Source organism: Populus trichocarpa, chromosome 2 (genome assembly GCF_000002775.5).
Source record: "Populus trichocarpa isolate Nisqually-1 chromosome 2, P.trichocarpa_v4.1, whole genome shotgun sequence".
Lineage (NCBI taxonomy): Eukaryota > Viridiplantae > Streptophyta > Magnoliopsida > Malpighiales > Salicaceae > Populus > Populus trichocarpa.
The window spans coordinates 12,035,039-12,045,755 of NC_037286.2; the positions used below are offsets into that span (position 1 = coordinate 12,035,039).

The 10,717-nt window shown below is 33.8% G+C and overlaps 2 protein-coding genes across 2 annotated transcripts; both read left to right on the forward strand.

Annotated features, from left to right (window-relative positions):
- The first annotated feature begins 83 nt into the window (after positions 1-83).
- LOC7461760 (uncharacterized) lies at positions 84-5,435 on the forward strand. Its single transcript, XM_024594880.2, has 6 exons — positions 84-438; positions 2,573-3,093; positions 3,313-3,505; positions 4,286-4,350; positions 4,512-4,722; positions 4,821-5,435. Exons 1-6 carry the CDS (start codon positions 328-330, stop codon positions 5,160-5,162), a joined length of 1,443 nt encoding a protein of 480 aa, XP_024450648.1. The 5' UTR covers positions 84-327; the 3' UTR covers positions 5,163-5,435.
- A 1,357-nt stretch (positions 5,436-6,792) lies between these two features.
- On the forward strand, positions 6,793-9,484 carry LOC7494068 (uncharacterized). The gene is made up of 6 exons (XM_024595235.2): positions 6,793-7,299; positions 7,375-7,901; positions 8,040-8,232; positions 8,314-8,378; positions 8,466-8,676; positions 8,781-9,484. Exons 1-6 carry the CDS (start codon positions 7,216-7,218, stop codon positions 9,129-9,131), a joined length of 1,431 nt encoding a protein of 476 aa, XP_024451003.2. The 5' UTR covers positions 6,793-7,215; the 3' UTR covers positions 9,132-9,484.
- Positions 9,485-10,717: the final 1,233 nt, after the last annotated feature.

Below are 10,717 nucleotides of genomic sequence, written 5' to 3' on the forward strand. Positions count from 1 at the left end.
TATATATATACTCATTTTAGTTTTTTTTATATATATATATATATAAAACTAAAATGAGATGGGCATTTTTCCGTCTCAACTACTATGCACGCCCACACAATCCCAGTATGAATTGAATTCGTATCACACATGTTTCATTCTCCACCTTTCATTAGTTGCCTAGCACAATTATACTTAATTTTAAACCCAACGCAATGACAACGTGACATCAATATCCATGGGGGAAAATGGCTGTTGCTGATCATCAGCACCAAGGAGAGAAAAGACTTACATCTAGTGAATTTTGATGGTGATACACTTCATCGTTTGCAAGAAATAGAGAAGAGTATGATTTTTATAAACACTTTCCGAGCCATGAAGAGATCATCAGCTTCAACAATTCTATTTCTTTTCTTCATCATCCTCCTTGCCGGTGCTTTGTGTTTTTGGATTGACATGGTGAGTTTCTCAGTCCATTTTCCACCTGCCCTGTCCTCATGTTTTTGGAATGAAAAAAATATGATACCCAGTCCTACTAGATGTTTCAATTAGTGGAGGGGATTAGCTTTGAACCTATAACTCCTTTATGGAGATATTTTATAGGTTGTATTTTTCCTCCTTTTCTTTTTCCTCTCTCTCTCTCTCTCCCCCTCCCTCCTGTGTATGTGTGATGCAAACATAAGCTAATACGATGACAACAATAACACAAAAAACAAAGAGCGAAAAGAGTTAATTATAAATATAAATTTTAAATTCATAGTTTTATTTTCTAATCTCCTCCATACGTTTACAAGAACTTTAAATAAATAAGAAAACCCTACTTCTACTGGAAATCAACTAAAAATCTGAAAGCCTAAAAAAAATTAAACCAAAATCCAAATTAATAAATCCAAAAAACCTAAGAAAAATAACAAAATTGACTCAAACAACCGTTGCTGGTCCTAATTTTAAAAGATCCAACAATCCAATAAGCGATCAAGTTATTTTTTATAGGAAAACTATGCATAGAATTACTTGAAAAATATAAGCTCAATTAAATAGTCAAATACTTTGTTAGTGTTGTTTTAAAGTATTAACCTAGTCTGAAACAATCAAACCTCCTTTTAAATTTAGATCTATTTCAATAGTTTATAAAAGCATGTGTTAGATCATTTATATGATTTGACTATGTCAGATCTATATCTGGTTGTGTCAGATTCTCACCCGAATACTCAAAATTTTTAGTTTTAATTTGCAACTCTGACTGGATGAATATGATAACCTATCTTGAAATACTAATCTACTTTCTAATCTCGACACCTTTCTTTCTTTTTTTTTTCTTTCTTTCTTTCATTTAAGAACATATGAAATCATCATCATGTCGTTTTGGAATCACATGAATAGTTTGGCATGAGCCTTGTAACTTATTGGCATCCGTGTCTTCCTCCCACCTAAAGGTTATCTTAAGTTTGAATATGTTGAATTGTGGTTTAAATTGGTGAAGTGGTTTGGGTTAGATTGATAATTATATGGTGTATTAATATAGTCTTGCAATATAGAAAAGAATTCAATTACATATATCAAATAAGAATGGAATGTGCTGACATATTTTATTTAAAAAAAAACATTTCTTAGAGCTGGACTTGAAGTATTTTTATTAATGAAAGAAGCACTGCTTTTCTTTTTTTTTATGTAATTGGATTTTAGATAGTGAAATATTTGTATGAATGATTGATCACTGGTAATAATTCTTATATTTGATAGTGAAGTTTTTTATGAAGTAAATTTTGTCGGTCAATTGTGTGGTTTTAGCACAACATAGCCTCTCTTATGATAAAAAAAAAAATCAGCTTTAAAAAAAAAACAAATTAACTTGGTATTAATTAAATCCAAATCAATGTTTAATTTGTACAACATTCCTAATTTCTCACACTTGACCGCATTTCATTCTTAATTTGGCATGTTTATGCATGGTACAATTTTCATATGTATATAATAAATAAGACTTTAATTTATAATACAAATAATTGAGCTTATAAAAGAGATTCCTTTTGTTTTTAATTGTTTCGATTAGTGATTAGAAAAGAGTTAGGCCAACAAGAGGCGGGATGGAGTTAATTTTATAAAAATAATTTTTCAATGTGCTTTTTTTAATTAATTAATTTTTATAGTAAGTGGTGTTTGTAGACTAGTTTTTATATTGATTAAAATTAAATTTTATTAGTTGTTCGAGTTTTATAAATTTTAGAACTATTGAAAGTTTACATGGTCGTTAACTTCAGAACCCATAAGATTAATCGAAGTGCAAGTAAACTGATCCGGACACTCACGTTAATAAAAAAATAAATAAATTAAATTTCATTCGTGAACGATCTTAAGAATGTATTCCATATCAGACTAGTACATTAGGATGAATTTAATAAATTCTTCTTGGTGTCGACTCCAAGATTTGAAGATAAAAAGTTAAGAAATATTTATGAGCAAATAAATCTTATAATGAACGAGACTAAACCTCAGATCTTCGGACAACACAAAACCATATGGTAATTGCTTTAGTTTTCGGTTTGAATTATTACAAATGTACTTTACACATTCATCTTTCTTTGATTTTCAGTCTGTTATAGTTGCTGTGCCTCTCAGTCTGAGAAATCGTTTTACCGGAAGACCAAGGACGTCGACCGAGTTTTCACTCAATTGTTCCAATCAAAGCACCACCACATCATGCGTTGGAGCCAATGAATCATCAGCCATGGCATGTCCAGGTTTTTTCCGATGGATCCACGAGGATCTACGGCCGTGGAAGGATACGGGAATCTCAAGGGACATGCTAGAAAGAGCTAGGAAACATGCACATTTTAGACTGGTGATTGTTGAGGGCAAGGCTTATGTGGAGCAATACAGCAAGCCCTATCAAACAAGAGATGTGTTCACAATATGGGGTATTTTGCAACTTCTCAACTTGTACCCTGGAAAGATACCAGACTTGGAGCTGATGTTTCGATGCGGAGATAAGACTGTGATACAGAAACATGATATCCAGGGCTCCGATGCCATGTCGCCCGCAGTGCTATTTCAATATTGTGGACACAGTACAGCGTTGAATATCGTCTTCCCTGACTGGACATTCTGGGGCTGGTGAGGCTTTAAACATGCTCCACTCTTCACATCTCTCCAAGCACCGTTGGACAATCGTGACCGAGAGGCACATGGAATGTCAACATATCATGCACGAATTATTCCAATAATTGAGATTCAATAATTGAATCATTTAGAAATTTTCTTCCCTAAATATATATAGATTTTTTCCTGGAAAACTTTTTTGGAAATTAACTTTCATTTTTATGTTTATGGCAGGGCCGAGACCAATATAAAACCTTGGAAAATTGTGCTAGAAGGAATGGTTGAGGGCAATAAGAAGATTAAGTGGCAGGACAGGGAACCATATGCTTATTGGAGGGGAAATCCCCATGTCTCTCCAAATAGGGAAGACCTTATGAAGTGCAATGTCTCGGACAAGTATGACTGGCTTGCTCGCCTCTATGAACAGGCAAGTTTTCTTGACCATAGCCCTATGAATTTAGCCGATTGGAAGGTTTTTAATTCACAAAAACTAATAGAAGAACATATAATTAATGTGCTCCTAGATATGAAATAGAGAAATTATTGTGTAAACTTATTTAAGTAGACTAAATCCAATATTTAACATAATAATAATAATAATAAAAAAGAACTAAAGCAGGAAGGCCTTTTACGTAGTTGTCTTTGTTCATCCTCTCAAATCTCTTATTCATAAGCATTGTACATGTGCTTGATTTTCTTCTTGGTCCCTCAAGTTTTTCCTTTATCTTCGAGCTACGGATTCATTCAATTTGGTCCTTAATTTTTTGTTTTTATCCTAGGTTTTTTCGTTCTCTTCAGCTTTCATTTTTACACATACCTGAGGAGTCGGAAATTGTTCCAGGATATAATTTCATGGTGATTTGAGAAGGTTTTAAAATGTTTCAAAAGACAAATTAAAAGAACCGGGATTAAATTTGACATTGCCACTAATTGACAGCTTTTTCCATGTTTGTTGTTCAGAAGGTGCTTAAATCTACACTCTAGTCCCTAAATTTTTTATTTTGGTCCATCCTGGTTTTGGATTTTTCTTCTCGGTCCCAGACTTTATTTTTTTTGCGTTTCATCTACTATAGTCTTCAAAGGGTTTCTTCTTAGAAGTTTTCTTGGTCATTGGACTCATTAATTTCAGTGTGATTATGTCTTTAATTGTCATCATAATTTAATTTCCCGAAATAATTGTATAAAATTTCCCGTTATTTGTGTTCAGAACTGGGGTAAAGAAAGGGAGCAAGGGTATAAACATTCAAAACTAGAAGACCAATGCACCCACAGGTATGTCTCAAACTCTCTTTTTTTTAACTGTTCTCGTATTTATTTATTTATTTGTAATCCTTCTCAAGATCACTACTAATTTTTTTATCATTAAAAAAAATCACTACTGCTTCTTTTAATGATGGAATTTATTTTCGGTTTGTGTACCGATTTTGGTGAAGATACAAAATTTATATAGAAGGGAATTCATGGTCAGTAAGTGAGAAGTATATCTTAGCATGCGATTCCATGGCTTTGCTCATAAAGCCCGAGTACTACGATTTCTTCAGTAGAAGCATGGAGCCAATGCAGCACTACTGGCCCATTAGGGCTAGCAACAAGTGCAAAGATATCAAGTTTGCTGTAGAATGGGGCAACAACCACTCAGTTGATGTATGTATATGCATGCAAGACTCCCTCTAATAATTTCTATTAATTCATGAAAACCAGCAGGAATTAATTGATCAGTCCTTTAATTTGATTAATTACAGGCACAGGCCATTGGGAAGGCAGGAAGCAAGTTTATTCAGGAAAACCTGAAAATGGAATATGTGTACGAGTATATGTTTCATTTGTTCAAGGAGTATGCAAAACTCCTGAGATTCAAGCCAAAAATACCGGCAGGCGCCGTCGAGGTCAGTTCTGAATCTACGGCAAGTTCTCTGGGTGGTTTATGGAAAATGTTCATTTTGGAATCAGTGGTGAAGTCTCCCGGTGATGCACTTGTTCCATGCACTGCGCCTCCTCCTTATGATGCTCACACCCTTCAAGATTTATTTCAGAGGAAGGAGAATGTGAGGAGGCAGGTGGAGATGTGGGGGGATGAATACTAGGAAAATTTGAATAAGAAACAGTAGAAGCCTCTCCTCCCTTGAAGGGAGCAAATAGAAATATAATTAACATGGAGTCATTCCATATTGTTTTTCCCTTGTATTTTTGTAGGATATCCATCCTGCTGGGAGGTAGAGAAGCTCCTTTAATAATTAAGTTATATTTCTTGAAAGAATCGAATTCGAAGGCGTCTGACAATCGATGAAGTAAACTTCTAATAATGTTGGATTTTCCATATACGATATTTAATTGGCTTCGAAAACCTTTTTGGAGAAGGGATTGGCTACTGATTCAAAAGATATTCTGTAAAACAAGTTCAACGTATAAGATATGACATTCTCTAGTGCCCATTTTAGTAAGGATACAAAAGAAATGTAATGAGGAAAAAAGAAAGATAAAATGTGAAAGAATTTTAATTTCTTCTCACTATAGTTGTGAGTAAATTAAATTGTTTTTTATTCCCATTTTTCACTCACCTTCACGAAAAGATAAAGAAAATGATATTATTGGAGAACTGTTCATTAGGTCAGCACTGTTAAAAAAAAATTGAATTCTCCAAATTAATTCGGGTAAAAAAAAAATTTAAAAAGGAAGAACAGAAAATTTAAAGTACCCGAATTACCAAAAATATTGTATATGAATTCACGTGTACATTAATTTTTTTTAGTCTATGGTCTCAAGTTCATTTTGACTTCGATCAAATATAATTTTAAAAAATATTAATTTAAATATTTAAAAAATCATTTTAAATAGGAGAATATGAAAAAAAAAAAAAATTCCTCGAAATTATATATATGTTAATTATGTAGAAACTCACCCATAACTCGTCCAAGTAAAGCGGTAGTGTGCACTTGAGGTATTGGCCTAGCGGTGGTAGGAGCTTGTTCCTTTTTTCTGCATTCGGATTCGAACCTTATTGTGCATGCATGTCATCCCCGCGGTGTCTTACATGTTCACTGGGTTTGCAGGATGTTCAGTGGGCCGTGGGATTAGTCGTGGTGCGCGTAAACTGGCCCGGACACCCACGTAAATTAAAAAAAAAAAAAAACAATAGTGTTGTGCAACCATTTAGATAAAGCGTCGTGCAGTGTACAAGATTCCCTTTTTCCTTGTTGGGAAACTTCATAAAGAGTAAAACATCTCCCTTTTTTTATCTTTCCTCTTCCAGACTTCCGATTCCTGATCTCAGGCAACTGGCAAGGCCTACGTGACCGGTCTTTCCTGATATGGCTCATAGAGGATAGAAACGTTTTTTCTCTCCCTTTTCAATGGTTTATTCTATTTCTCGAAAAAGGAAACAATGCAAAAGAGGCCAGGCCCGAGTTAGCCATATCAGGCAAGACCAGCATCTGGTCTGTTTGTTTCTCCACCGCTAGGATTTCCGTATCGAAGACATGGATTGTATTGGGAAATTTCATGGCGTTTGTTGAGGAAGCGTGAGGAGTAGTTATTTTTTTAGTATATTTTGAAGAGAGATGTGGATAAATTATAAGGTTAATTTTGATATTTATAAAAAGTGATAAGAATATTTTTATTAAAAAATATTTATTTATTCTTTCTTATTTCTCTTTTATGCTTATATATATATATATACAAGAAAAATGGCAAAGTATCGACGCCCTGCACCCTTCTTAACAAGCACATGCTTTCTTGATTGTGTTTTCATAAAATTCTTGTAAATTTAAAATGTTCTGAGTGTTCAAATCACAAAATATAATCATAATATATTTTGGACAGCGGATTGGATGGGAGAGCCAGCATCGTGAGCAACATTTTGCTTCGTTTTTTTTTCCCTTTAATTCCTAATGTCAAGCCCACTAATTGAGTTCCGCGCTTGTCAATTAATGAAGAAATTTTCTATTAACTCCGGGAAAGTTGACTTGCAAAGAATATCTCGATAGAAAACTTGAACTCTCGATGTATTTAGGATCCCTTCTTCCTCTCGAGCCTGGATGATTGCCATGGTTTGGTCAAGGATGTATTTCTTGGGTTCAGCAGGAGCTTAATCTAGTGCATAATCATTTCTTAGAAGACTTCCGTAGAGTTTGTCGGCTAATGAAGAGATGGGGTTCGCCAACTGTTTTCTTCTTCTTCTTCTTGGTCCTACTGCTTGGAGCTTTCTTTCACTGGGTTGATCATGTAAGTTGAACCCTAGATAGCTATATATTTCTGTTTCCATTTGAACACTTCCCTGATAAATTTAAATTTTTTCAGACTATTATTACAAGTATCAAAGGACATAAGAAATCCCCCAGCATAATTGAGCTCCCGCTCAAACGCTCCCTCGATGGAAGCATGGAGCAATCACGCGTGTCCAATTATCCAGTGATATTCAGGCCTAACAACTTATCATCCACAGCATGCCCGGAGTACTTTCGGTGGATCCACGAGGATCTACGGATCTGGAAGAGCACGGGAATCTCAAGGGCCATGGTGGAAAGAGCTAAAGATTATGCACATTTTAGATTGGTGATTCTCAAGGGAAAGATTTATGTGGAGAAATATAAGAAGTCATTTCATACAAGAGATGTGTTTACAATATGGGGTATCTTGCAACTGCTAAGGTTGTATCCTGGAAAGGTGCCAGACCTGGAACTTATGTTCTGGTGTGATGACAGGCCTGTGATCCTGAAGAAAGATTACCAAGGAACAAATGCCACTTCGTCACCATCCATATTTCAATATTGTGGGCGTGAGGATGCTTTGGGCATTGTCTTTCCTGACTGGACCTTTTGGGGTTGGTAATGCCTCGGAACCTTTTGCATTCTTCTAGCTTGAAGGTCAAATTTCCCTTTTGAATGGATCCAAGACAATATTAGTCACTTCATCTCAAGCTCCTTGTTACTAACACACACACACTTTATTTCATTTTTGGTCAGGGCTGAGACCAATGTAAGCCCATGGAAAACCCTGTCCAAGGACTTAAAAGAAGCCAACAAAAGGACCAAGTGGAAGGATAGGGTACCCTATGCTTATTGGAGAGGGAACCCAAACGTGGCTGCATCTAGGAGACAACTCATGTGGTGCAATGTTTCTGACAAATACGACTGGAATGCTCGTCTCTACAAACAGGCAAGCTACATAGTTTAAGATTATATGAAGACTTGTTGAGGTAATTATAGTCACTGTAATAACTTCATTGTCTGTGTTCAGGATTGGCGTACAGAGAGTGAGCAAGGATATGAACATTCAAGATTGGAAGACCAATGCACACACAGGTATAGGCCCGTTAGTGCCAGAAACAAAAATTAAACACCCGTTTTTTATTCTTAGTGTAAGAAAATTTAATCTTTGCATGCGTGTAGGTACAAGATTTATATAGAAGGAAGGGGATGGTCAGTGAGTGACAAGTATATATTAGCATGCGATTCCATGACTTTGTTCGTAAAGCCCGAGTACTACGATTTCTTCATTAGAAGTATGGTACCGTTGCAGCACTACTGGCCCGTTAGCGCCAGAAACAAGTGCAGAGATATCAAGTTTGCTGTCGAATGGGGCAACAACCATACTGATAAGGTATTAAAAATGTGCCTGATGTTCAAGTTTTCTCTTTCCACTGGTTTTTAGTTACCAGTGAAGTTTAATGCAAACGCACTTCTTGTTGCTCATAAATTTTGTAGGCACGGGCTATCGGGAAGGCAGGGAGCAAGTTTATTCAAGAAAATCTAAAAATGGAATATGTGTATGATTACATGTTTCATTTATTAACAAATTATGCGAATCTCTTAAAATTCAAACCGAGAATTCCTGAAGGGGCAGTTGAGGTGTATTCAGAGACTATGGCACGCCCTCATAGAGGTTTATGGAAGAAATTCATGGCAGAGACTCTGGTGAACTTTCCTAGCGATACACTCCCATGTACAATGCCGCCTCCTTACGAGTCTCGTACACTTGAAGCTTTTATTGAGAGCAAGGAGACTGTTACAAGGCAAGTAGAGAGGTGGGAGAAAGAAAATTCGAAAAAAAATTAATTAAGAAGCAGCAGGTTCTTCATCTCTGTTACGGGCATAGCATTTACATTTTGAATGGACGGTCACTGAACAACGAAACATTTTGAAGAATAGAGCTCCAAAAACAATAGATTGATAGAACAAACCTGTATGTCAATCCAATAAGAAGCCCTATAAGTTTTGGGTTACACATCAGATTAGAGCCCGTTTGTTTGCTGGAAAATAATTTTTTTTAGAAAATGAATTCAGTTAAAATGAATTCCGAGAAAGTGAATTATTTTCCGATGTTTGGTAGTGTAATGAAAAATAAGTTGGAAAACACTTTTCAGTGTTTGGTTATGTCATGGAAAACGAGCTGGAAAATAACTTATTAATTTTTTATTTTTTTCAAGTTTATTAAAATAATAAGAAATAAATCTTACAAATTAAAAGGTTGAATGAGAATGAAATTGAAAAAAAAAATATAATTTCATAAATTATCTCAAATAAAATAAATAATAATCAAAATAATAGAAATCAAATCTAACAAATAAAAAAAATTGAAAGATGAAGAAATTAAAATAATAATAATTATCATTTCATAAATTATTTCAAATAAAATAAGTAACAATCAAAAGAATGAAGACCAAATTTAATGGATAAAAAATTTCAATTAAAAAATAATAAGAAAAAAGCAAATAACAATTATAAAAATAAGGATCAAAGTTAATATAAAAATTAAATTTAAGGGATGAATTGAAAAAAAAAAAATTCAAAACAAAATATATATAGCAATCAAAAGTTTAAGAACCAAATTTGATATAATCAGCAAATAATATAACATTTCTAAATTTTTCACAACTTCCAGAAAGTGTTTTCCGCTCAAAATAAAAAGAAAACATTTTCCTGAAAACCAAACCAAATTTTTCTTTGATTGAAAAATGTTTTTTATTGACTAATTTTTTTAATAACAAACAAATATAGAAAAATTTAAAAAATTATTTTTAAAAAATTATTTTTCAGGAAATAAAGACACCGGACGCCTTCCTACTAAATCTCTTCTTTCATGTCCTCTGTTTGAATCCAAAATCCAAGTCCCTAAGGGATGCTTTATATTTCTTATTAGACTAAGCCTGATTATTAATTTATTTATTTATGTTTTTAAATTATTTTAATATATTTTTAAGTAAACTACAGGGTTGACAGAATCATTCCATGTCTGACTTCCAAGCTTTTTTACAGTAACCTGTTGGATTTCCTCATCAATCTTGAATACAATGAAGCGGTAGCTGATTAAATCTGAAGCTCTATTTACAGACGATGGACACTTGATGATCTGTTCAAATACTTTTTTACTCTTCACCAATAGTACTATTAATGAGTTTGACACGTTTTACCCTTTCAATTACGTTTTCTAGTTCTAGGGCTGGATTGGTTTCATGGGGGCTGGTCAGTGGGGCTTTAGCTCATTATTAATAAAAAAAAATAAGACATGCGTGAAAGTGAAAGAGTAAGTATTTTTTATTTATAAATATATTAAAATAATTTTTTTATTTTTTAAAATTTATTTTTAATATAGAATATCAAAATAATCTAAAAATTAAAAAAAATCAAAATTAAAAAAAAAA

Coding starts and splice junctions, on each gene's coding strand:
- LOC7461760 (XM_024594880.2), top strand. CDS start 328: ATGATTTTTATAAACACTTTCCGAGCCATGAAGAGATCATCAGCTTCA. Junction 439..2,572: donor TGTGTTTTTGGATTGACATG/GTGAGTTTCTCA, acceptor TTTGATTTTCAG/TCTGTTATAGTTGCTGTGCC. Junction 3,094..3,312: donor GACTGGACATTCTGGGGCTG/GTGAGGCTTTAA, acceptor TGTTTATGGCAG/GGCCGAGACCAATATAAAAC.
- LOC7494068 (XM_024595235.2), top strand. CDS start 7,216: ATGAAGAGATGGGGTTCGCCAACTGTTTTCTTCTTCTTCTTCTTGGTC. Junction 7,902..8,039: donor GACTGGACCTTTTGGGGTTG/GTAATGCCTCGG, acceptor ATTTTTGGTCAG/GGCTGAGACCAATGTAAGCC. Junction 8,379..8,465: donor GAAGACCAATGCACACACAG/GTATAGGCCCGT, acceptor GCATGCGTGTAG/GTACAAGATTTATATAGAAG.